This window comes from Corapipo altera, unplaced genomic scaffold, assembly GCF_003945725.1.
Source record: "Corapipo altera isolate COAL_440 unplaced genomic scaffold, ASM394572v1 119, whole genome shotgun sequence".
Taxonomy (NCBI): Eukaryota; Metazoa; Chordata; class Aves; order Passeriformes; family Pipridae; genus Corapipo; species Corapipo altera.
In genome coordinates this window covers 1362575-1390536 of record NW_020884985.1, presented here as the reverse complement: position 1 = coordinate 1390536, position 27962 = coordinate 1362575, and the positions used below count along the sequence as shown (strand labels likewise).

The 27962-nt window shown below is 39.6% G+C and overlaps 1 protein-coding gene across 9 annotated transcripts; it reads right to left on the bottom strand.

Moving 5' to 3' along the window:
* Positions 1-304: 304 nt before the first annotated feature.
* WDR47 (WD repeat domain 47) lies at positions 305-24981 on the bottom strand. Of its 9 annotated transcripts, none has more exons than XM_027666114.1 (15): positions 24802-24981; positions 18989-19155; positions 17340-17423; positions 16725-16809; positions 14294-15096; positions 11728-11854; positions 9600-9778; positions 9240-9497; positions 8770-8848; positions 7398-7555; positions 4573-4742; positions 3527-3697; positions 3000-3131; positions 2351-2569; positions 305-1693 (listed from the first exon to the last, which is right to left on the bottom strand). In XM_027666114.1, the coding sequence occupies exons 2-15, from the start codon at positions 19144-19146 to the stop codon at positions 1551-1553; spliced, it is 2766 nt and encodes a 921-aa protein (XP_027521915.1). In that variant the 5' UTR covers positions 19147-19155; positions 24802-24981; the 3' UTR covers positions 305-1550. The 9 variants fall into 9 exon arrangements, with proteins under 9 accessions (XP_027521915.1, XP_027521908.1, XP_027521911.1 ...); XM_027666107.1 differs by lacking the exon at positions 24802-24981 and adding an exon at positions 24375-24467; XM_027666110.1 differs by lacking the exon at positions 24802-24981 and adding an exon at positions 24375-24466 and having other exon boundaries at positions 11728-11851.
* Positions 24982-27962: the final 2981 nt, after the last annotated feature.

Here is a 27962-nt window from a genome sequence, read left to right as displayed (position 1 = left end):
GACCCAAGCTGGAATACAATTAATGGCAGAATACAGTATTTACATAGTTGTAGACATTAAGTCTGCCAGCTTTGTCCACAGATAAACAATTAGAGGAACACTGTTTTCCTCCAAAGCAGCATTATGTATGAAATACAGAAAAATAAACAAGATTATTATCACACTGAAAATTCAATATAGGGAAGCAATATCAAAACTCTTGAGTATTTTATAGTTCTGGCATATTAAGTCATATGTCTAATTCTGTATCACAGTTGCATCAAATAATTATGAACTAAGAATCCAAAATAACAGCCGAAACAGATGCAGGTGTTGGAGGTCTTTATTGAGATTATAGCACAGATACACTTCTATATTTACCTTTCCACTTTTATACGATAGTTAAAAATGCTTGCTACAGTGCACATATAATTTAGTAACCAAGAGAATCCAAAACTTAACTGCAGTTCAAATAAATAAATAACCCAAAGTTTAAGGTTTATATTTTAAAAAGTAAAAGGAACTGTACAATATGAAAATATAACAATACATAAACATTAGAATCTAAAGTTTTGTAGAAATAAAACTGCAGTTTCCCATACATAAACAGTGCAAGAAATAAAATTCAGATAAGCTTCTGAACTGGGAATTTAAACAATTCTTAAATTATCATGCAGACATAGCATTTTAAGCCATGCTGGTTTCTATTATAGCATTAATGGTATCCCTTTTACTTGAAAAATTGATAGCCATTAAGCTCACTGTGACAACTGCTGCCAATCCACTCTTTTCTATAGTACATTATACACAGAGGTATTCTGTTGCATTCAAAAAGTAAAATATTACATGTTTCTACTGAAAAAAGTTAATATTTTACTTTTTCCCCCTCCAACATGTTAGCTTGTTCAAAACAATGTCATGTAGTAAAAACAGCAACATTTTTCCAAGGTTAGATGAAAAGAAAGAAAAAATCCCACACTATGTAATGGACCATAATCAAGATGTGGTTGCTGTCTAGTCAGCCTTTAAAGTTCAGATGTTTTTACTAAAAATACTGAAATTGTGGAGATGTTATAAAGTTTGATCTCTTGTTGAGGAGTGATGAATACAATGGAAAAACAGTGGAAGTTTTGTGTGTGTGTGTGTGTGTATGTGTGTAACTAGTTACATACAGACTTGATTAAAGTGTTGTTCAACTTCAGTTATATACAAAATTCTCATCGAGGCAAAGACCAAGGAATGCAATTAATACCAAACTGTAAACACATCATTCATGTTACTCTGAGTGCACATCAACAACATAAGAGTTCTCCTCATAGACTTTGGCAACAAGACTACAATAGGTCACAGCAGCATGAGTTCAACATGGAAGACTGGAAGCACTGCAAAAGAATATACTAAAAACACCAAGACCTCCTAGAAACCAGAAAAACCAGTGACAAGTGCCCCTCTTCTTGATAAGACACTCTCCTGCTCAACTGCTGCTCTCAATGCCTCATTGTTATTGTTTGGACAGTTCTGTAGTCTCAGGTCTCTGTGCTTTAGCTGCATAGGTTGCCTTTGTTTGCACTCTAACCATTGTAGGTCCAAAGGGTTACAGTCCTGTCTGCAGACGACGACAAGAAGGAAAGATCTTGCGTGTGCCACCTGCACTGGATAACTTTGTCCTTGTGCTCTCCTACCACCATCAGAGGAAGTTGCTTCGTGAGGTCCCCTGTGGCAGAGGAACAGAAGTCAATCATTTCATTAATTTAAACCCCAGCTCTTGAGTGGGTTTTTTTTGTGGTTTTTTTTTACTTGTTTGTTTAGTGAAGCTCATAGGTATTTCATCTTATGAAGCACTTGATACCCCCCCCATTCACATACACGCAGCATAATACAGGGCCCCACTGTTTCAGTTTTTAGGTGTTACTGGACACAGTACAACTTAAAAATGCAGACTCACTGTTTTCACAAAAGGTGATTAAAGTTTAATGGCCCAAGAAAATGAAGTCAATTAGATATACCCAACATCTTCCCTCTTCTTAACTCTTTCCAATAAAAATAAAAATTATATACTTTTTTAAAGTGTCAGTTTTATGAATGCTATCTGAAAGCAATGGTCATCTCACTAGGCAATAGCGTTAACAATTTTTTTTACTGTAATGAGACCGTCATGCCAAAGCAAGATTTAGTTCATAGCCTGCACTTTTAGCTACACAACTAGCCAATTGCCAACAGACACAATCAAATATACACACGTCAAACCCTTCGAAGCTCTACTGTTTTTCTCCCCATTTAAAGTAAAACCTGATCTTGGAACCAAGATCTCAACTTCAACATTAAAAGCACTAAATGGAAAATGAGCCTATGATCCCTTGCAGCACATTACCTTGCAAGTCTGTCACCTTGATCTTCATATCATATGACCCTGTGAGCAAGTAGTGAGCCCCCGGGGAGAAGCGAACGGAGCGAACGTCGCTGGAGTGGGGGTGGTAGCTCTGCACCATCCGACCTCCCCGGATGTCATACAACATACAGCTGGAGTCCTCCTGGCCTGTAGCCAGGAGTCGCCCACTGGGATCAACAGCTACTGAGGCTACAGCACTGCCTGCAGGAGGAGAAAAACCCACATGGTCACACCTTATAGTTCTGTACATTTGCGCAAATAGCCAACTGTTTTTAAACCAGAATATACATTGTAAAAGAACACTGAATGTTGGCCTTAAATTTAAGGTCAACACACACAGCTACTGTTACTTTAGAATAACAAAACTGTTATGTTCTGGCACCATGTTTTATCTGAATGTGCTTGGAAGTGTCTGTTTGAAAGTCACGAGGCAAAAACAATACTCAACTTCTGAAAGAAAATGTTACTTTAAAAACAAAACGCAGGTAAAGATTCCTAACAGCTTCTTTCTTTTAAAGCCAAGCCTCCAGTCTGTGGCACAAACTCCTCTTACATTCTGCCTATATTACCTTGATGTCTTCAAAGTCTATTTTTATGCAAGAATGTTCAGAAGCATGATAGCAACTCTTGCCTGTTCCATGAAACGTTGTTCCCACAACACGAACACAGCTTGGCACTCTCAAATCCCAAAATCTTACAGTCTTGTCTTGGGATCCGGATGCAATCATCCAGCCACTCCATGTATAAAGTGCTAAAATATGACCTGTGAACAAGAAGACTTCTTAAGTTGATTAACCATCATTAATCAAATACTGAAACACCACAGTTCAGATTATATTTTTGCTTTCAGAGATTTGACTATCCTGTGGAAAAGCTGCATGTTGCATGATCTAACACACCAGTGAAAGGCAATATCCACCTTTGCATCTTCTCTGGAATGAGGTTGCATTAACCCATTAAATTAACAGCCAACATATGTAAGAACAAACATCCCCCATCACCCCTCAAAATACCTCAAGAGCAATCTGGAGACCAAAAAAAAGTCTTGCTACGAAGAAAAACACAAAGAATTTAAAAAACACCCCCAAAACAACCCAACACCTTTATTAGAACATAGTACAGACTTAGAAAGTGTGAGAGAAGCCACAATACACATACCAGTGTGACCACTCAGGGCATGCAGGCCTTGTCCTCGCTGACAATCTGTTGTGTAAATATTGCAGTCCCCTGCTCCAGCACTTATTAAAATAGCACCACCACTTTCTGGGCCTTCCATGAAAGCAAGGTCTCTGATTGTCCCATCGTGCATGCTGAATTCCAAATCTGGTCCTAAAATAATTTAAAAGTCGAGGAACAAAACAAGAGCATACTCTGTTTGCTAGTGCTACACTTTAAAGCAGCTCCAGTGATAATGCAGAATACCTTAGGCAAGGGTGGGTATGCTACCAAGTACAAATATTGCTGTGCACTTTCTATAGAACACAACAACATTTCAGTTACTAAAGTTTAAATAAAATCCCTAAGAATCTTGTTGTTGAGTGTTGCTTGAGCTTCGTACTTCCTAAAGCTTTGCAAAATGACCATCACCACAGCCAATTGCAGCCAAAGTTTACAGAGTATGTTTATTTCTTTTTGTAAACTCTGGTAAACTCAAAAGGCTTTCTCTGCCCGGAGGGAGAGGTCACTGAGACCACTGAACCACATCGGACAAGGCAGTCCAAGTTCAAAACAGAAAAGATAAGAGCCATATTCAGTGTATTGATTAGGAGGGTTGGGCATGGAAAGTAATATTTGCTGGGCCAGAAACCTTTTTAAGATGGGTGAGAAGACAGATGACAGAATTAGGCAAAAAAAGGGGGAACTAGAAGTAGAAATAAATTCCTAGTGACAGTCAAGATCCAGAGGTGGGTAAGAACATCTGGCTGTTTTACTGTATATGAAGGAGAATCTGCCAGAAGAGAGCACAACACTGTAATCTTGCCAAAAAAACCAAAACCACAACCAACCAACCCAAACAAAACCCAAAAGATAATCCCCAACCTCGCAGTGGCTCTTTCTGGACAAAGACTACAGTGACGGTGAAAGGGAAAAGAGACTAAAGTGTCAGAATAAAAATAACAAAAGCTATTCAATACATAATCAGTTTAATTTGAATGGTTTTGACAAATAATTGAAAATAAACTCTTTAAATATAGACACAGTACCTGTTGCATTACAAGTTTCTGCATTAAAAGGCAGTACTTTCACATATTTATCATTAGAACCAGTAGCTAACAGCTGTCCACAGGGACTCCAGGCTACACAGTAGATTGATCCTTTATGATGCTTATTCCTTTTGAAGCGAACTACAGGTTGTTTAGAAGTATTATAAGCACTGGTAAAAGAAAAAAAAAAAGAAAACCATCAGATATCCTTTTATTTCTAAGGAAAACAAAGTATTTTAAAATGAAAGTACTGTTTTTCTATTATTTTGAGTAACATGAAATTCATATGACTGCTTGCATTGAAACATATATGTAAACTAAGAGAAAAGGATCATCTCCATTCCATTTTCTCAGTTTTCCCTCATCTTCCCATTGTACTTGTGATTAAACATGCAAAAAGGCAGTCCCTTCGTCTATTGGGGGTTGATATAGATAAAATATTAATTTAATAAAATAATTACTAGCTATAGTACAATGAAACCTTATCCTGAGAGTCCTAAACCAGTGTTCATCATGAGCTGTGCATTGGATGTACTTGTTGAATAAAGTGACTCTAAAAGCTTCACTTCTCTACTAGAAAATTGAATACAGCAGTCTGTGCCAGAAAGACACATTCACCATTCTACATCAGTGCAAGAATCTTCACACCATCTAAACACACCATACATTCCTATTTCTAAAATCACATCAGCTTTACACGTGGTTGAAATAAAAGCAACAGTCCCACTGATGTACATTGCCTTCAGTTCAATCAGTTACCTTCCTACAATGTTCTTTCTCTGCTGTCATAGCAGGAAGAAGTACTTAGGATAAAGTACTGCAGTATCCACTTCCATCAATGTTCACTCCAGTAACATCAACAATAGAAATCAACAAATTAAATCACTATTGAAAAAATTCAGAAATCATACTATAAATACCTGAAGAGGTAGAGAGAAAAGACAGAAGACAATCACCCAAGTCTGTTGAAAAACTCTGGAGATAAACATGGCTTTAGTAAAGAATACTAAAGTAAATCTACATGGAAGGTAATTTTATTTTGTTGCCAGAGAGGAAATCCATGACAGATTACTGTAAGTCAGGATCACTTAACACACTGCAGAGCTTCCTAAGTGACCTAATGCCTTAACTTGCACTCTGAGTTTGGATCCACCAGCTGTTAAGAGCTGAGAATCACTGACTCCGCCAGGATACAGGAGCAATTATCCAGCTCAGAGACCACATGTTGCCAATCCACTGCATGGAAGCACTGCAATTATTTAAGCAACACCTGCAGAACTGTAATGTGTATCTATCAGTGTTTAATCTCAAATATGTAGAAAAAAAACTCCCACACTACTATTATACCTTTAGAGAAAGGAATAAAAAACAACTCCAAACCAGCCTCTCCTGAATCATACATCAGTTTGAAGGACAATTTAAAAAACTTTAAAAATGCCCAATAAAGCTTCAAAGAACATCTGTTCTACACAATTATAGCTTTTTGAAAAACACAATTTTGAATGCATGTCTGGACTCATGTTGTTACAAGGATTAGAGTATCCTGAAGATAATGTAATCTCTCTGCTGTCTTGTAAATCCCGTGATGAATTGTTTCAGGCAAGCCGTAAGCATAGTCAAAAACAACAGTAAGAGGAAGAATTACAAGTTCAGAATTAAGGAAATGTCAGTATTCCTTTCATGTCCAGATGCAGCTTGTCACTTGTCACATCAGATCATGCACTGCAACTAGAGGCTAAGGCTGCAGAGTCACTCTAACCCTTCCCAGTGCTCTCAACAACCAGTTGTGCAGAAGCAGACCACAGTTAGTCCATAAAGCAGCATCCATTCCACTGGAAATGCTTTGCACTGTTTACCAGTCAAGAGGAAGCTGCCTGGGCTTCAAGCCCAGCAAGTTGGCTTGTGTTGGGTATCAGAGAAATCTTTTTTATTTTATATTGTTGTGTCATACATTGCCAATAAATACTTTGGAATTAAACTTCAAAGTCTACCTTACTGATGATATTTAAGGAGGAAATTAAAAAAAAAAAATCTAATTATTTTTGAACACTTTGGAAGCCTGAGCATTAGTTCTAAACTGGGAAGATGTCCCAGATAAAGTCACTGTGCACACTTGCAGCTCGTGAAGTTTTAGATGCTTGCACTTCACCCCTACTCTAAGAAAATAATGGAAGTGGAACAGAGAGAAGGAGATGGTTATTGACACAGTAATATTTATTTCCAGATGAAAAAATATATTTTCCCCCTCCTATTAAAAAAATGGGGGAAAAACCCCTGAAAATATCAGGTGCACAGCAAAACACAAACAGCGCTTTTCCCTTTAAGGAACCAATATACCTATAAAACAATGTTTATAGTAATAATGGGCCAACAGAAAGGCTCTGGCATGTTTTGCTCTGAAAGTTCAAGAAGATATTGCTTTCTCAAATGTGAAGTCCATCCTCCTGCCAGAAACTTGCACCTCATGAAGCCCAACTTGTGCTGGCTGGGAACTGACACATGCTTTCTCCCACTTTTACAGCTGGAATATCAAAACCAGAAGCCATCACAGTAAACACAGAAAAGCCCAACTGCTGAGGCAAAACCAACACTTTATAAGGAAAAGTGTGGTATCATGGCAGTGCATCTTGACAGTAATGAAAGAGAACAAATAAGTAGCCCACAAATACACAAATGCTTCAGCAGATCATCTAATTTTGTTTGGCAGTTCAGGTTTCCAAGGAGGGCACTGCTCTATTTATGATAATAAAATAAAGGTATGAAAAGTACAGGTATAAGGAGGAAGAAGGGCTATGATATAGAAAGTATTACACAAGCTTTCTTACCTTGGGTCAATTACTTCTGGATAGGCACAAACTCTCAAAGTTTTAGAGTTGGAGCCAACAGCATATAAACTCCCACTGGGATGAAAGGCTACAGCTCTGACAGCCTGTGTGTCTTCTAGAGTATTAATGCAAATGAACTGCTTTTTTGATTTGTCATCCTGTGTAGAAGGGTAACAGTCAAATTAGGCTCTTCAGTGTAAAACTGGACATTTACAAGCGGATGTGACTGTTTTGTGGAGTAAAGTAAAGCTACTGAACCAAAGTATTAACAAGTAGCATCACACCAGGCTGAACTATTCAAAGTGCAGATTTGTAAAACAATGTCTACTTCAGGTCCAAGAACAGCATACTCCAACAAGTTCTTTTCTTCAACTCACTTTTACAGCTAACATTAGATTAACATTTCTCATTCCTCCTCCAGACTTCCACCCATTTTTTGTTCTTCTAAACAGTCCATTTCAGATGCACTATACTACAGTTTATTTTTGTGTAAACACATTTCATCTATGTGAAACTTGCAAGGGGAACAAAGCTGCATTTTTACTGAAAACAGTCCAAGTCATAAACATAGTTTCTAAAACAAATATAATACTGAACAGAATCAGATTTTCACCCCGTATATAACACAGTTATCATTAAATTATGCTGTTTTATTACATCCTCCTCCTAGTGACTTCATCACCACCTTTCTAAGATTATGATTTTTATGTATCTGATGCAGAAACTTTTGAATGCACTTATTGCAGTTATTTCCCTGGCTTTTCAAACCATGGACTGAGTGGAGTCTAACAATCAAAGTTTCAACCTGGAAAATACAAAACAATGGCTGTAAAAGACATCCCACTGGAACCTCTGTTGTACAAGGAGAAGCTGAGAGAGCTGGTACTGTTTGGCCTTGAGATCAAAAGGGCTTTTCAGGGTGTGAATGTGTACATCTCACCAGTGTATATAAATACGTGATAGGAAGAGTAAAGAAGATGGAGAAAGACTCTTCCCAGTGGGACCCAGTGAAAGGACAAGAGGCAATGGACAACAATAATATATAGCAAATTCCACTTCAACATTTTTTGTTGGTTTAAAAGCAGTATGAGGGTGGTCAGACATGGGATGAGGTAGTCCACAAAGGTTGTGGAACATCTTCCATCCTTAGAGAGACTCAAAACCCAAGAAACCTGCTCTCATTGACCCTCTTCTGCACAGTGAGTTTGGATTCAGCCTCCAGATGTTCCTTCCAATCTCAACGTTTCTGTGATTCTGCAGGTACTGCATTAACCAAAAACTCTGACTGCTAATAGATATTTAGAATGAGGATGTCACATACTCAGGATTAAATACCAAATCTTTTGATAACACAAATGACAAGAAAACTCACCTCATCACCTCTTGCCTTAGCTAAATTCCCCAAAGCGTCTTCCAGCTGTGGCTGAGTGACAGCATGTGCTGATACACTGCTTTGATTTGGTGAAGAGTTTGAATTCATAACAAGACAAAAAAAAAGAAGAGCAAAGACAGATTTATTTGTATGGATTTTCTGGACTAAAGTTACAGTCTCAATTACTCATTCTCAGAACTGACTAATCTGAGGACAAGTGTTATGTGTGCCTGATTCATTACCATTAAAACATTATTTTTACAAGGGGCTGCTCTTTGTGCAGCAACTCCAAGCACTGAACAAGTGAATGCAAGTTAGAAATTTTCATTCCATAACATACATATGTATATATGTATACACATAAACACACACACAGAAGTGGAAAAATTACTGTTTCTTTCAGGTCAGCACTACTATTAGTTAACAGAAGAAATTCAGTTCCCATTCTGCCCTGCTCTCAAATAACTTACTTTTGGTTCCCCTGTACAGGCGACTCTTCAGGAAAGGGGATCTGATTGGCTGATCCACACTTTCGAGGAGTGCTTGTATTGACACTTGGGCTATCAGTTGCTATCCTCTGACTGCCATCTGAGGGTGGTGATGTGAAGTTACTTGCTGGATTGGTAGATGCATTCCCTTTGCTCCCATTACATTGCTGGCTAAGTGCTTGTACATCATTTCCAAGACTGTCCATACCCATGTTTAATTCCCCTAGTTTCTGGATAGATCTAATAACAAATGACAAGAGAAAAAAAAAAAAAGACCAAGTTATGATGAGACTTAAGAAGAGAGACAGGTGGGTAGAAGGAGAATCAACAAACATCCCCAACCTGTTAAGAAACTGTTCAGTAAGATTCTGTTGCTGGTCAGCTCCATCTTCTTGATTCACTCCTCCTTCCAACAACATTTGCTGGTACAACTGTCGTTGTTGTTCCTTCTGTTCTAAGTGCTGCTGGTAACGTAGTCTTTGTCTGTAATATTCCTGAAACTGCTCTGTTGAATCACGAAGCTAAAAAGAAATGAGAATCACTGATGAAAATTAAACAGTTAATTTTGGTATTTAACCTAAATATTTACTTTCTGATTCATTATTTCAACACAGGCATCAAAAGGACAGGATATTCTCCTCTGAGGAGTAATGATTTAATTCTTCCTTAAAACCAGACACAATTTACATATTAAAGAAAGCAACCACTGCCAGCCTAGGCTATTCACTGTTGAAGCAGTTCTGCCATAATTCTGAAGGAGACTGCTCTTTCCTACAAAACTTCCAAAGTATTACTTAAGATCAAAACAAATAAATGATTTAAAACTGAAAATAAAAATCAAAACCCAATATAAGCAACATTCCAAATTCCAAGTCACACTTTCACTACAAATTTAGTATTTTCTGCCACATTGACACCTTCCTGCCATCAGTCTGCAGAGCCAATCTCCCTCTCCCAGTAGCCAATTCTGAAGTGGTCTATCCGAGCATTACATCTTACATTTGAAATTGGTGCTCTGTTCTAACTTAAAAATTCTGTACTTTCTGGGCCAAACACAAACATCTGAACTTGCTTTCTCATGGTCCCTTCTCCTTTACAATTCTGTCTTTAGCTCCCCACACTGCCAGCTGCCCAGGACTTGCTGCCTCCTGCATTCCCAAATCCTCACTTTCTGTGTCACTAGTTCCAAATGCCAGCAGCTGAGGACACGACAAAAACGGACAAACACAAAACCAAAAGCACTTCAGTCCAAGGCCAGATGATCCACACAGAACTGCCCTACATTTTCTAAAAACAAAAACCCTTAACTACATATTTAGAAAACTAATAGGGAAAAAAGTAGTAAAAGAAAGAAAAAACCCTGGTGGGTTTTTTTGTTTTCAAAAGCGACAGCTTTGTCACCTATGAATTTAGGTTGTATAAGGACATCCTGATAACTCTGCATTAGTTCAGACAATTCATGCATGATCTGTCCTTTTAACTATGAGCCTTTGCATTTCCTCTAATTAACAATACTTGCATTATGATTTTTTGTTCTCTGACACAATAATTTTCTGATTTATAATGGATTTTCTAGTGTTGTTGTATTTGCAAAGTATTTATCACCTTAGGTTTCCCATGGTGAATACTTGCAGTTTAGAAACTTCAAAGGAATCACCAAATGTCTAGAAAGCATTTATTCCCTGTATTTGAAATTTGTGAACTGTTCCCCAGTCACTGGGTTATAATCCTTCTAGGTAACAGGTACATTCTTGTCTATATTTCTTTCCACGACTGATACTTGTTTGTTGTAATTGGATTCAATCCTTTGATCTTTTGGATTCCGTGCTATTATTACCCAAACTAACATGCAAACCTAAAATATGTTGCCCAGAAGTTCTAATCTATAAACTCTGGCTTCTAAATCAGTCTCTACAGGAACACTGCAAAAATAAAGCTATGAAAAAAACCCTTAATTTCCTTTACAGAAATTAATTCTTACAATTTCTTCCCACTATGATGTGGGAAACAAAACAAGGTGAAATTGGACTGGGTACTACCTTCTTTTCTACTTGCGTATAATAGCCTGGCCAACATCTTCACCACAGCATCTCCTGTCCTCATTCTCTCCTATAAATTCTGCATCTGCTCCTCCCTCCCTCCTAAGGTGCATACAAAATACTGTTGCAGTAGAGAAGCGAGTCAAAGACCTTAATGTGGAAGTGAAGTTTAGCTGCACTGCTGGTGTGACAAGGCACACTCAATCAGCTGCATTACAAACTAAAACAACAGCAGAACTCTATACAACAGGGGGAAAAAAAAGGAGTAGTTTCTTACACAAGCTACAATATGGTATTTTTACTATAGTAAAAACAAAGATTCAAAGCAACCCATTGTCATGCATGAAGTTCTCCAAACAAAGGCAAATCATTATGAAGTGATCAGAACGCAGCTCAAAGGGCCTCATTATTTTTAAACAAACATCCACTACCTCATTTTTTTCTTGTTTGGCTGATCCCTGACTCTGTGCAGCACTGAGTGGTTCATTTTCTGGAACTGAACCTTGGCACAAAGCCTCACTGCCGATGGGACGCTGTTGCTCCACAGGAGTATCACTTCTCGCAGCAACATGGAAAAGAAGAGAAGCTTAACTGAGAAAAATTAAGGGTAGAAAAATCAAGTAGAGAGAGATAACATTCTAGAGTAAAATCTGATGACACAAGTGTGCAAACTGTTTAAGTCACATATAACTGAAGATATTGTTTGGGAAGAAAATGTCACTTGCAAGGGGTTACACTAAAAATGAAACTGCTAACAAACAAAAAAGCATAGCCATTGTGCTTTTTTCCCTGCATTTTCCAATAAAAGCCTTACGACCATGACATATGCAAACTCCCTATTTTCTATTCCTACACTTGAATTATATACCTTTTAACTAACAAGTTATTCAAGATCTCCCATTTTCAAAGCAATTATGTGCATAAAATATCTCATATACTATGTGACTAAAGATATTCCCTAAGATAATCACTTCAATTACCACTAGCAATCTAAACTTAAACTATGTATAACATCCATCACCTTGAACATTCCTGAAAGTGCAAGACAGAAAATTGTTTGTATCAGTTTTATTATCCTTGTATTTTAACTATTCCTGCATGGCACTCTTTCCAAAACAGTTTGGTCATCAGTAGACGTGCAGAACTCACATAGCCGGTGACTTGGAACAAAGTTCTTAATAAAGTTGTTTTAAACTTTTTGGGCACCTCTGTACAATAACAAAAGTAGCTCAGCTGACTAAAAGACAATTGCTTGATGAACACAACCTTTAAGAGAAATACCATATTTCTGTCATGTGCAAGAGGAAGCAAAGGCCATATTTAAATAAAGCTCACCTCCCACCCTTGCAAATACTGCTGTTTAAATTGCACACTTGATGTGAAGTTGGATTTTGTTCTGAAAAATGTAATGCCTTCTTGAAAACTATGGGTTTGGTCCTATAACCTAAGTCTTACCTTCAAGGGATCTATTATTAATAAAAAAAACATGTTAAGAACTATAAACTTCATTTTACATCACGTAAGGCCTACATAAAGAAGAACCGCAGCAATTTACCACCTTTTTTAGCCCACAACATAACACTATTTGTGTGGAACTATTCTAGTACTCTAATACTGAAAAGGGAAACAAAAACTTTTCAAGAATCAGTTTTAACATCGAATCCTGGTCTATGTTAAGGTTTTATACAGATCAGTTAAATTAGAGGATTCACAATTCATTAGTAAAATCAGTATAATACATTTTTACACTTTGTAAAAATGTAACACCAGGGATACTTCCATAATAGCTATCCACAAAAACTCCGTTTGGGAAGAGGCTGGTAAACACAAAGATTTTAATCAAACAATATATGTTCTTTCAAGATAAGCATTAAGATAAATATTAACACATACATTACTGTAAGTATTTTCATCATCATTGGTGAACTGACATCAGTTTGACAGCGTTTGTTTCCTTTTTACTGAGTTTAATTACAGCTGCTCTTTACCATGACACAATATAGAGAATATTGCTGCAAGGCAAAACTAACAGACACCAGCTGCAGTCAGGACTGACCACCCCAGCTCTGAAACTGTCTCCTGCTGGCCACTGCACTCACATGCAGGGCTAGCTACCCATCTGGTCCTCTGGAGCCAAAAAACCTGGTACCTGCTTTTAGAGAAGCATGGATATTACATTTAGGAAGGGACAGAACTGCTGATCAAAATAAAGGCCAGGTAAAAACATGATGATAAACTCTCAACTGACAAGTACCACATCTCCTAATTACCTTTCTCTAAGAAGGTAGAAAAGTACAAAACTCTGATGCAGTTCTGAAAGAAGAGGACAGTTTTGCAATCTACACTGCAATCAAGAAGTTATTAATAGCATAACCCAACTATCTCTAAGTCCAATACAAAAAACATAATACATTCAGTTGACTGACTCAGATTTGGTTTGGAAAATATTAAGTAAATATTTAAGCTGAAATACTATTGTAACATTTTAAGTGATACAGGAATGCTACAATGACAGCATATTGTCATTTCCACTAACTTCATTGGGATATGCAAATTTTGCAAGTACAGGTAATGATTTAGAATGTTAGGACTAAAATTTACAGAGACTTGAGGACAGAATGGAGAAAGAAGACGGGAGTTACAGCTATTCCACTGTCTCCACTTATTTATGTGGAATGAAAGAATTCAGTGATACTGAACATAAATCTTAGCTAGACTCTATTATGCACTCAGTATAGTGGTGCTCCGTGCTAGGATTTCAACTTTAAGAAAGCCCAGACTAAATCTATATGGCCCAAAACCAAATATGAAAATCTACTTGAATCATAAAAGCAGAAGGAAGAAACTACCTTATACAGAGTTTTACTTACAACAGAAATCAAACAACCAAATTATATTTCAATGTTACAATTATATTCAGAGTTACAGTGCCAGTAAGAACACAGTAATATCAACAACATAAGCCAAGGAAAAAACCAGAGCTCTAGTTGCACTTACCGCTCAGGTGACTCTTCAAAAATGCTGTGACACTCAGTATTCTCAAGCATGAGGCTCCTGCTGAGATTCTGTACTCCTGGGTAATGGAAATTAGCAAAGGAGTGTGACATTGGAGAAGTTTTGGTCCCGAGGTCTGTGACCCGCTTATCGTGGTTTGTTAATCCACAGGACAGCCCATCTAAGGCAGGGTTTAAGGAGCGGGTCATGTAAGCGTCTGCTGACTGAGGCCTTCTCATTGGGGACGATGGGTAAGGAGAAAGTTTGCTGATGAGAGGTGTCAAAAGATCAGCATACGCAGCTTTCGTAGGCTTGAGGAGTTTATCAACGTGAATATTAAGCATCTTTTGTTCAAAAGCACAAGAAAACACAGTAGCTGGCAGGTTCTGCAGCCACGACAATAAGCTAAGGTCCAAGTCATCACACCCATTGCCACACAAGAGATCAATGCCCAGCAATACTTCACTTTCTGTGATTTCTTCTCCTGTTGCTTTACTCTGACAGAATTCCACACAACATTCATAAAGCAATCCCTTCATGACAAGTTGGAACAAGCGGTTGTTACTTGCTTTGAAGCCGGCCTCGCTCAGCTTCCTGTCAGCTGGGATGAACTCTGCTACCATGACACAGGCTTCCTCAAAGCAGTGCACCCGAGCAGTGCTGGGATTCCAGTCCTTGAACTCGGCGTGGTTGGTCAGGCGGGGCAGTGTCAGCAGCAGGCAGAGTTTGCTGTAGTCTTCCTTGGAGGGACAATATTCCTCCAGCGCGTGCAGGCACTGCACTGCCTCTCGCATTGTGAACTCCAGCTACGGAGACATTAACGTCAGCTGAGCCCTTCATAGGACATGTGGTTCCACAATAAAACAGCTGAACAGGCAGCAGTAGAGTTTCTCTGCTCTCATTCATTTATTACTATTACTAGTTATATTTTAATTAAAAAGTCATACGATACAGAGTCTGAAATTGCTGATGCAAATGCAGTTACAGAGACAAATTCCTAGATGCTTTGACTTCCTAAAAAAACTCATCAGTCCCACTTCCTAGAGATTTATAGAATGTTTTCATGTCACTGCAGGTTTGATAGGATTAAAATTTAAATCTGTAGCTGAACAGCTACAATTCTATTGTAGCACAGGTTACTTCCATTCTAAAAGCCAGTTGACTTATACTCCCTTTTTTTTTCTGTGAGAAGCTATTGGCATACATTATAAAAGGCTTATAGACTGCTCTAGTTTCCAGTGATTAGCAACTTTGAGTCAGCTTTTATACTGAGATTCTGCTCCTCAATCAAAAATGTTAAAAACATTCAAAGAGTTCTCAGAAGATAAGACCTCCAAATGAATAAAGGGCTTTATTACAAAGCCGGTTAATAGCCAAGAACCACGTTACATACACAAAATTTGGCACTTTTAGTTGCAAAGATTTTAAAAAAAGATAAAACCCCTCACTTATCCTTTCATCCACAACATGCTAACCCATTTGGTAACAAAATAAGGAACATTAGTATGTTTTTTTCCCCTCTACTGCTGTCTGGTAACAGTATACAGATTGAGTGATTAAAGGAATAGACAGCTTCCATCTACAGCTATAAAGATGGACTTTTAACTTTCTCTACACTGTGAAGAGAAAACCCTGCAGCACAATGTACATGTAATGGGACATGGAATTAAAATCAATTCCGTTTGGAAAACAAAATTGATTACCTTAAAGCTACTAGCATTCTTCATTTTTAATTTCAGAACATTTTAGTGTTAGAAATTTGGTATTACTGTATCCTCAAAATAAATGAAAAACTATAAGTTCACAATCTGCAAACCTTCTTTGCCAGTTTCAGTTAGTGCCTCTTTCCATATTAAAAACCTAAGTCCACAACTCCTGCTGTTTTTGCACATTTAACTGAAAGAGTCCTTTGTGAACACATCTGTTCCTTCGAAAAAAAAAAAATCCAAACAAACCAACTCTGGCCTTTCTCTCCAGAAGCAACAGAAATAAAATTTAAGATTCATTCAAATTGGAATCCTTTACCTGGCCCACATTATGAAAATAAATTTCTGCAATTCTGAGGTTTGCTCCAGAATAATTTGGGGGGGAGGAAAGAGGAAAAAAAAAGGAGAAAGCTTTGTACTTCAGCATAATGGCCTAAAGTAAATCTGAGATCAGGACCACAAACACAGCATATGGTCACTGATCCATGCTGCAAAGTTTCAAACAACCCTTTTATATAGAATTCTATTTGAGACCTGGGAGTGACATTAATTCCCAAAGGACACCAATTATTTTTTCCAGTTATGAAAAAATGGTTATTATGAAACCATCTAGTAATACCTAAAATTTGTGCATTTAGTGCTGGGAGCTTCCGCTCTGCCTTTAATCAGAATCTCTCAAGAGACTTCCTGACAACAAAAAACTTTCCCAAACCAGAGATAACTCTTACATGCTGAGGCTCATCTTCTGCTGACATCGCATTGTTTACACACAAGGCTTCCAAGAACTTCTGCTTCATTATAATGTATCGAAATCTGCAGGTGAGAAGTTAAATGCTATACATCTTGCTCTAGTAAGTAAACTTTAGAGACATGCAGGGTATTTCATAGCAAATTTTTGAATCAGGCATAGAAACTGCCACAACAAGGAACTCTGATGATCTCAAAGTTTAACAAATTGGTAACCGCAACATTATTTTTTAACAGGAAATGTCTTTTTCCATTACTGCTTTCAGAAGTGTTCAATTAAAAATATCAGAAGGCAAGTTTGAAAAGTATAGCAAAAGTACTTATTTCTTAAACAGCCATCCATTAGAAGATAGTACAACATGCACCATATTTCTAAAGTGTATGGCCAATGACACCTCATTGCAGACCCTGTGCGTGTATTTTAAGCACAACTTTAAAAATGCATGCATACACTTTGTGAAGAGTATACAGGTTAGAAAAAAAACCCCAAAACTAAGGTGACAAATTTACAACTACTGTTTTCATAGACAATAGTTAGAAATTCATATATTTTCCACAACTCAGAAAATTGACCTCTGACATACATTCTATTTTACCTTTTCTTGTCGAATTTTTCCATACATTCAAGAGGTTGAATGAATTGAAGAACCTCATCCCACTGACCATCAAGAATCAACTGCCTAGTAAAAGAAAGGATCATTCCTTGAATTTCACTAGACAAGAACAACCTTTTTCAAGTAAGAAGTCCATTTAAATACAAAACAATAATTTAAATACACAAGTGATCAACCAGCTTTGAAAAGCTAACGCTTTGCACAGATGCCAAGAGGACTGTCTGATGTGACTAACTGCAAGAGCAAAATGTTTTCTCAATATTTTGTAAAAATAAATGCATACTAGAAGGACAAATACAAATTACTTTAAAAGGCACATCAAAAAGCACAAAATGGTCCTGTGTCTCCTGCTTCACCTGTAATTATTACTTAAAAAAAAAAAATCTTAAAGAGTTTAAATAAAGATATTATTTCAATGAATACATCTCAAAGAATGGAAGAGAACTGAAAAATTGGTCAATTTTAATTGTATAAATACTGCTGGGCCTATTTTATAAAGGGGATGGGTAAACACAGAGCTCCTGTATTAACAATGTGAGAGGAACAGTTTGGCAGGAATGATGCCAGCACAAGAGCTCCAACTCCAAAATCAGTGGGCTGGACTGAACAGGTAGATCAGTTCAATTCATATACCTACATCGCACACAGAGTTCTCTATAAAAGGCCCAGACCTACAAGGAAAGGATGAGTTACTCCAACTGAGCTAAGAATGAAACAAATAAACTGGATTAGTAACTTCCATCTTTCTGTAATTCTTCTTTCATTTCATTTTAGTCCAATATCCATAATTTTAATCAAAAGGGAAGCCAGGTGAGAAGTTTTGCTCAGTGATAAAATGCATTTTTAAATGCTTTAAGAACAGCTGGGTAGATTATATTCTCATGCTTCAACAACATTACTATGTACCTTTGGCATGAAATATAAGACAGCAATGTTAAAAACTAGTGTGCATCTACACAGATTATTTTTAAAAATATTGAGGGCAATATCCTGAATGTTAAGTTGCGCGAACTCTCATGCCTTGATGATAAAAGCTACTCCTTTCATGTTGTTAAACTTAAGATAAAACTAGGTATTATTTTGAAATGCAGATAATATTTTTGGGGAAAAGCTTTGGAAACCACTCATCATTGATCTGAGCACTAAAACACTGTAAAAATATTTTAATAGTCAATAAACTACATATTGAGGTCCACATGACCTGGTAAGCTGATAACACATCACAGATACCAACAGGTCTTGCTTTCCCATATTATTCCTGCTTATGGTCTTTCCCCAGCTTACCCTGCACTAACACTGGCACTTGTTAAGACTCCTTCCCACTTAAATTCATTGGTGTGTCAGAAAAATAACCAAGTTAAAATGAATAAATAAGCAACTAAAAAATCTAGCTCAGTGTGTGCTGATGATGCCCAGTCACTTACTCCAAGTGGCTCATAGAAGGGTGTCACTAACTGCAGAGCTGGAACACATTCTAGGGCTGGACCACACAATGGGATCAGGAGGAAGCAGCATAAGATGAGGGCACAAGTTAAGATCTCCCACTGAGTGGCACAGGGCTGCCCACTGAATAACAGTCTAGCTCTGTTTTCATATATGTAGTATTTAAGTACCAGAAAAAGAAGCCCTACCTTAGAAAGAGCATGTCATCTGAAAACAAGCCATTAATGACCCCACTTTCTTTCTCAAGTGCCAACATACTGATATGAAGTTTCCTTGAGTTCAGAAAATCTAGTATTAGCTTAATTATTTCAGCTTCTTTAATGTTCACCGTTTCTTCAGCCGTCATGATGGCAGCCTAAAAGGAAAGAATTTTAGCTATGATCAGTATCTTACTTTATGCTTGATTAACAAACGTTGGCTACTAACAAAAACAAAAATACAATTTTATAGAACAGAATGTAGTAGTGTTACAAAAATTAAATTACAAGATTAATTAATTGATTTTAAGAGGTTGACTATGAAGCCATACTTAAGACCTAACATTGCATCTGCAACTTTTTGATTTCTGTCTTATGCATATACAGGGCCCATATCAACAAATCTAACAAGAAATCAGTCCTCTTGCAATGTGAAAATATTGTGCTTACCAAGCCTGCAGTATGTAAAATTTTCCTTTGTGAAATGCAAACAGTGAAGTTCAAAGAGCGTAAGAGTCAGTTACTATGTCATTATCTAGAGATCTCGCATTCTAACAGATGTAAAAGGCATAGCACACTAAAATTGCCTTCTGTCCCTACCTTAATTTTGAAGTAGCATATGGCAATTAAGCCAGGGGCTTTCATTCTTCCTTCAGAAGGATGCCTATTTCTGTCTATACCCTTCACAAAGAATCTAAAGCTGCAAACCCAAGGTGGCCTAAGACAGTCTGCTCACTGGCTGCCAATTCCCCTTCACTCACCTGCCTCCACCTGCAGGTTCCTGGCCCTTCCCTAGCACTCCTCGCTTTTGTCATTGCCTTAGCTTCCCCACCAACATACATAAAGTGGCTCAGGAGTCTAAGGAGCTGTCCAGCCAGCACAAAGGAGAAGCGGGAAGGTGCAGCTGGGGCCCTGGCAGCCAGCAGTCACCTTGTTTAAAGCTCCCATAGGTACAAGGTCCGAGCTCCTCTGCAACATAATTCCTCCAAGGATATGAGAGTTGTAACATGCACTCCTCTTAGGAAACCTATATTAAATTCTGCTTCTGGCTAAATCTTGCCTGAGTGCTTAAGTCTGACTTAAAGTAGAAGCTGTTGAACTTCCTTTTTCAAACTTTAAAAAGACTTTACAGTTGTACCTCCTAAGATGATCTGTAAACTATATGGGAATGTGGGGAGAAAGACTACAACACAGCCAAGCCGCAGGGCACTGCCTTATCAGGAGCTCTAAAAAAAACCAAACCAAAACCAAAACCAAACAACCACCTAGCAGCATTCCTGTATACAAGAGTATGGTTTCACATCAGGAAGATTCCAGTGTAATCCCATGTTACTACTGCAGAAAAGGGCAGTCTCTTGTCACCTCTGCACTCAGTCACGCACTGCCACACATCCCCAGCCACCCCACAGCATCCCCAGCTGGGCCGTGTGCTGAGCCAGGGGCACATTAAACACTTATTCACTCCATGGACACAAGGAACTAACAGAACTTTGCTTTCTGGCAGTAGCAAAGTCTTAACCCAACCTAAACTGATTATGAGAGTGCACCAAAAAACACAGGAAAGCAGAGATGAACCCTCAGCAGAAGGCAACAAGGAGAGACAATGGTGCATCAGTGATCCAAAAAATGAAGGGAGATGACCACACAGAGCAAGATGTCCACAGCAACAGGCTATGGTTCCCAGTTTCTTCCCCTTATAATTCAAAGGGGAAAATAAAAGTTCTTCTCAATTCCCTCATGCACTCATTCACTTATGCAGAAATCTAGCAACTAGGATGTTTGAAAGATAACCAGCTGTGGGCAATGCAGCTCCCAAGACAGACTTCAGATACTTCAGCCTCAGAAAACTGGAGTTAATAAGCTAGTTATCTATCTCATATCAGGACAAGATGCAGAGAAACTGAATAAGTTTGAATAAACCAAAGAGAACACTCAGAGTATTAACAAGAAATGAATTATTTACCAGAGAGGAGGGGAAGAGACAAATACTCCTGTGAAACTTCTCACTGATCACCATAAACCAATGCGAGTGAACTTGAAAGGATACAAAAACTTAGGCATTAATAACATGGCTTTTTGCATTATTATCTAAACCCCCAAGTTCTTCATCTTTCTCACAGTGGTATGCCAACTTTTTTCCATGTAAATTTTTGCCAGAACATTTGAAGAGCAAAGCATTTGATTATAGCAGCATAGTTTATTTTGGAACAACAGAGACCTAGTTGTGCCAGATGAAATGGCCTAACTTCTTAAAATGGCTGGGTCTCATTCTCATTTTAGTCACAGAAGACTCTAATCACCAAGTATTTTGATGGGTCTCATGAAAGACACACCCAGAGACCACAAGCACACTCTTAGATAGTAAAGTCAACAGGAAAAAGTAAAGTCTGGTTTGCAGAAAGCTTTGCTGCAGGAAAGAAAGTTGGACCCAAAAATCCAAATCCAGAATTTGTAGAAAGGTGCTTTTCTCCTTACATTTTAGCACTGTTTCAATTTCCCCCTTTGGCAACTGGATATGGATTTTTGGTCCCAGAGAAAAATTCAACCCTACTTATATACTGAAGGAGAAAAAAAAAAACCCACACAAATTTAACCAGCAGTTTAGTATTGACATCTTAATTCACAACCTCACCTGAACCATTTGCATTTCTCTTTTATTATGCTTTATGGCACTGGTGGTTTTTACATAAACTAAATTAACCTCCTTGTCAAAGTAAAACTTAGGCAAAGCTATATTGAGACTCCCCATCAGAAAAATCAGACTAAGACTCCCTTTGAAGAAAGGAACACCAAGTCCAGCTTGCTTCTCAACTTGATCTACGGGACTCAAGTTGAAATAGGAAGCCACCCTACACAGCTTCAAGCTTGCCTTAAAATTAATCATTCACATACTGTACTGATACTGAGCATAAAACTCAGTACTTGCTAGATTTTAGTTGATGTATTTGTACTCTTAAGCATCTGCAAGCAGTTGTCCTCTATTTTCCTTTTTAGATTTTTAAAATAACAGGCTTGTCCTGAACATAAAGCCTTTGACAATTCTAACACTTAACCTCATTTACACAGATCAGGGTAAAGAACGATTGTGCCTTCCATATTTGATACAAGACTAGTAACAGCACTTTTGGGTACTGTAAAGAAAAATGTAATACAATACCCAAACCTAGTTTGGACACAGAACTTCTGAAAAAGAGTTGAAGCACACTGAAAAGCTCATACATTAACAGTATTATGAAAACATTTAGTGTGCATTTGCTGTCAGAGCAACACAAACAGCTAGAAAAGAACAGTAAACCCACTAGAGAAGATTTTCACGTAACTGATGTTTTTTAGTCTTATGAGCTCAGACTTCTAAGAATTATGCTGTCAAAGTAATAAGCAGCCCTCTAACACTATCACGAAATCATAAATATACATAGGCTTACACATCACCCTCTATGAAATCTATCAGGTTTTCTCACATTCAGTGGTATGTCTGTATGTGTATACATAAAAATAATAATAATTAAATAGCAAAGAACAGCAGGGAAACTCAAGATTAGAGCTCAAGCTGCATCTTTGGTCCATCACACTGTATTGCTTTCTGCCAGCACATATGGCACATAACGTCACAATCTGATCAGCTCAAGCACTAATACTCAAGAACGACTGAGGCACAGCATTAGCTTGAGGTATAAATGAAAGCAAATGAGAATTAGACCTTAATATTTCAGGTGCCTTCTACCAACCACGTTTCTGCTGCAACCTTTTTATTCTACCCAGTCTTTGCAGAACAGTACTTCTCCACACCTGTCCTCCTTCCTTCTTTCTCCTGTTCACTCCCCCTTATCTCCACCTAGTTCTGTATTTAAATTTGTTTTCCTACATAAAAAAAACCAAAAAATTTCTTACCACAAACCTGGTACATCTTTTCTCTGTAGCTTCAATGGACAAGACACCCTTTAAAAAAAGCTCTTTGGAACACAGGACTACCTACCACTAAATCCTCCAGAGAGAGGCTTCACTCTTGTTCTGTTCTAACTCATGTTCTAAGAACATGCCAACAGCAAGAATCCTCTCAGGGTATTACAAGCATAGAAAACAATTCTTAAAAAAAATTTCAAACATTTATATCCACTTATACCTTAAAATATACTACTTCAGGAAAATGTTTTTAAACGAAAAGCATCTAAACCAGTATTAAATACTTCTTCTGTTAAGTCACCTTCCTTAGAAAAAATTTAAAATGCATATACATTAACATAACGGAAATCTAAAGTTTAATATTCTGAGCAAGCCAATAGTGAAATTCTACAATAAGCATTATTCTTGTGTTATTTACTAATTGAAATAGATCACTTACCAATAGTATGCAATATACATTTGGAAAACTGGGCAAGGAATATAAAATCTCTAACTACTCTCAAATACAAGAAAAATATTATAGTTCAAATTTTAAGTGTCATACTGTGAGAGAAGTGACACATTTAAAGTGAGACTTGAAGCCAAATTAGGAGCCTTGGTTCGCTGACTTCACTGACAGCTGCGATGCGTTACCCATCACCTCAGCATCCTGGTGAGCCATGTCACAGAAATCCCGAATGGGAGCAAGTCATACATATTTAAAAAGCTGGTTGTTTTGCATTAAGTTACTTCACCTTTTAATCCATCCCACGGTCACTTACATGTGACTCTCGTGCCTGCCCAGAGGCCACTCCGGAGTTCTGCCCACACAGAGCCCATGGGGGACTCGGGGCCCGGTCAGTCCCTACTAGCTCCATTTCTGATGTGCCCTCAATCATCTTCCAGTTACTCTATATCAAAGGAATTTACAAAAAACAAACAAACAACACTATAGGCCAGATTTTGTTATCACCATTGATTTCCACAGCAGTCAGCGCACTCACTGACACCCATTTCACCCTAAGATCGCACAATTCATTATCTCAAATGAACTGCACTGAGCATATTAAGCCTTCATAGAAAACCTTCGCCAAACTTCGCACAGCTGAACTCCATGACTGAAACCTTTCCTACTCCAATACACAGCAAATCGGTGTTCTCTTACACACCCGCCTTTCCTGTCTCACACAGATTTTTCACTAGCTTGCCCTCTCGTAATCCATTTTGTTTCCCTGCTTAGATCAGCTGTTGCTTCAGAGCCACCCGGTAATCCCAGCCACGCTCTGGAGGTGACCGCAGAGCCCTCGGCATCCGTCAGTCCCTGTTCCCACATGCACACGCCTCACCCAGCGCATTCCGCACCGCGAATGACAAAAAGGTGACATTAAATTATGCAATACTTCACGTTAAAGTGAAAACAGAAGGCAGGAAAAAAAAATTAAAAAGCCCAAACAACTTCCAGAAACTAGGAATGAACGCATTTTGACTGTGATACCCCCACTTGCTCCAATACGTTCTTCCTATTCACGCAGGTTTCCACCCAAAATCCAGCTCCGCCGGGCTCGGAGCAGCCGCCCCGGCGAACTGCGCCGCGCCGAGCCCGCATCAGCATTTCGGGAATGTGAGCTCAGCACCGGGGCGGGCAGGGCCGCACAGCCCCGGCGCGGCTCCTGCGGGCCGACCCGGGCACAGGGCGCACCCGCCGGGCTCCGGCCGCGCTGCCCGGCCCGGGGCACAACAAAGGGGCGGCGGCGCTCGGGCGGCGCCGGCAGCCGGGGCGATGCGCCCCTCGCGGGGGAAGCAGCGGCGGCCCCGTGCAACCACGGACGGGGCCCGGCGCCGGCTCGGCCGCCAGGCAGAGCCCACCTCCCGCCGCAGCCCCGCCGGGCCTGCCGGCCCCCACCCTAGCTCCCGCCTCTCACCTGCGGGGCCCCGCGGCCCGTTCGCGCCGGCACCGGCGGGGCGGGAGGGGAAGATGGCGGCGGGCGCGGCTGCACGGCGGGAGGGACCGGCCCGGGGCCGGGGTCTGGCTGGGGCTGGTGCTGCTGTCGCTCCGCTCGGTGCCCGCCTGCACCGCTGCCCGCCCGGCGGCGCCCCGGGGCCCTCTGCGCCTCAGTGGGAAGCGAAAGGGGCGGGTCGGGGCCGCCCCACCGCGGGGGCGGGAGAGATGAAGGAGGGAGGGACAGATGGCGGCGGCGGTGCTGGGCGGGGCCGCTTTGTTCGCGGCGGGGCGAGCCCCGCCCGCCCGCCGGGCACGGCCGCGTCCCGGGCTGAGGGAGCCGGGCCGGGCCGGGCGGGGCCGCAGCTGCCGCCCCGGCAAAAGCGGCTTGAGCGGCGTCCGCCCGCCCAGCTACGCGGCGGCCCCGAGCCCGTCCCGGCAGGGCTCCTGGCGGCGGGAACGCTTACGGACAGCCCGGTGTCCCCGACAAAGGGCGGTCAGGCCCCGGGCCCCCCGAGCCGTCAGGGCACACACGCTGTCACCTCTCCGCTCCACCGCCCCAGGGTGCCCAGCGCTCCCCGCACACGAGCAGGGCAGGACGGGTACTGCCCCTCTGCCACCACCCTGTGCCACCGCTGCTGCGGCGCAGGCTTATGGCTTGTTGGCAGCACCTTGAGCTGCTGAGTTGGGTGGAGCTGCCGCGTTTCGGGTCAGCCAGGGATTTTTTCTGTGTGTTCTTGCTGTCTTCTGCTTCTTAAGGCTGTTGAGAAAAGCACACACGCTTTACATAAGTCTTATGTATGCATGTGTGATACCTGTGTTATGATGTACTTACATATAATTTGACTTTCAGGTATATTTTTGTAATGTCAAAAGATGATGGCATCTCAGAATCATGGTGAACAGTCAATAAGCTTTCTTGTTTGTAAATGTAGTGGTGAGATACAGAAAATCATGTTAAAATGGTACTCGAAAAAGCACCCGTGAGCATATGGCAGCGCACTGGCAGGCCCTGCCAAAATGGAGATGGTGGCAATTTTCTGACAAGCAAGGACCTGATTTTTTAATTTTTTTTTTCTTTTTTAATTATGCATGTGTGCATGTGGGCCATGTATCAGAGATCCAGGGAAGGTTGCCAGGGATTTGACTGAAGTTGAACTGGATTTTGTGTCACTATCACAAAATGTGAAGGACAACAGTAAATTCAAGTCTGCTTGCAAACTGTTTTGCTGAGGATCTGCTGAAGGGCAGAGGCCAATCATGTTACTTTCTCTCCTTCTTTCTGAACCAGAATACAAATTCCTCAAAGGCTGTCCAGCAACGAGTGTCACCTGGCTGCACTTCAGTTACTCTACCAGGGATGAGCAAAGAATGTGGAACTCAATGGTTCCTTCTTTTCAAGTCCCAGCATTACTTCCCAGTAAGATTGATTTACTGGTAAAACACCAAATCCTTCTGTTTACTTCCAAAAGTATCACTTTTGGAGGCACTGCTTAATAGAATATGTAATTATAGAAATGAAACTTTCTCAATACAGATGATACAATATAGCTGATAAACTAGAGGGAGTGCAGAAAAAGAAGATGAATTGTCTAAACTGAGCTTTGCAGAACATAAACTTAGATAAGTCCATTTTAAACTTTGTTTGGCCTACAAAATACTAGGTAAACAGACACATGCTTTAAATTTAATCTTGATTTCAGAATGGTTTTAGTGTAGTTTACTTACTTTGGTGCAATAGCTTTGTTTTCAGTGGAAGTTCTGAGACCAAATTGTGAGACTGTATCTCTGGAGGGCATGAGTTTCGGGATGAAAGAAAAGTAAAGCTTCTCCCCAATTATGGACCCGAAAGGAAGAGTAAATTATGAATTTTAAATTATCCTGTTTCCTGCTCAGAATGTTTCTGCTCAGGACTTTCAGAAGCAGCAAATTCCTATACTCTGGAAAGAGATTTCAAGAACCAAACTCTCAGGAAGAGGTATGGAAGAATAGGTAGCAGCAGTTGGTGGACCTGCTTTGGAGGGCAGTCATATTACTCTGAAATATTTGGTGAGGATACCCATAGTGGCATTTATATGGGAAGGGGGCAGATGGAAAATCCTGTTCTCTGGTTGTTTGCAACTGTTTATTCAGGCACAGAGACATCTTTGGGACGGTCTCAGCTTGTTTGAACTTCCTACTCATTACTGCAAAGAAGGTAACTCCCATGAATAGCAAAGCTGCTGGGTGTGGGTTTTAGAGAGCTTGAAAATCAGGATTAGTAGAGGACAAGATCTGCATTGCCTAGTGACAAAATAGGGTGCTGCAGTCTGTTCTTAGAACGCTTCAGAAAAGAAAATAGTAATTGACTATTTTACAGGTGTTGCAGGTGGCTGCAGACAACGTCAGTAAGGCTGGATGCATTCTCAGATTTATTCCCCAATGCCAAACTTGCACAAGATTTGCCAGTCGAGTCCAGCAGTTTGTGCAAAGCACCTTTGTTTTGTCACCCTAAAAATGGGCCAATCCCCTGATTTTCAGTACTTGTAACACAGCCATTCAACTCTTTACATTATATATTATATTTACATGTTCTTGTAAAAACTTGGGGAAAAAAAATCTATTTAAAACTTTATTCTGGAAACAGTTTTTACTCATTTCAAGAAAGAATTTCCAGAACTTCAGGGTGACAAATCAGCAAAATTCTTGCATAATCTATAGAATTCTTTATGTCAGCATCATAGCTCCAGTTTCAGGTAGCTTAAAGAGGAAAATACTGAGCCAAAGTATAATCTGGCTTCCAGTAATTTAAATAATTGCAGACTTGTGGGGCCTTGCCAGGTCTTGTACTGCAGACATTTAGATCAGTGATGATGAAGAAAGGATAAGACAGAGCTGCTGTGATGGAAAGCTTCATATTAGCTTTTAAGTCTTTCTGCAAAGCTCCATTAACAGATTAACAGTGACATAAAAGTGCATACGGGTATTACTTAGTATGTCTCCATAAAGTTCACATACCATTAACTGCAAACTTAAACACATCTTACATGAAAAAAATTCTTTCAGTATCTTGCTTAAACAAAATCATCAATAGATAATGAAGTACTCCTAAGCATTTTATACATCCAGTTGTTTGTAACATTGAATAAGGGTCTGAAGGAAGTT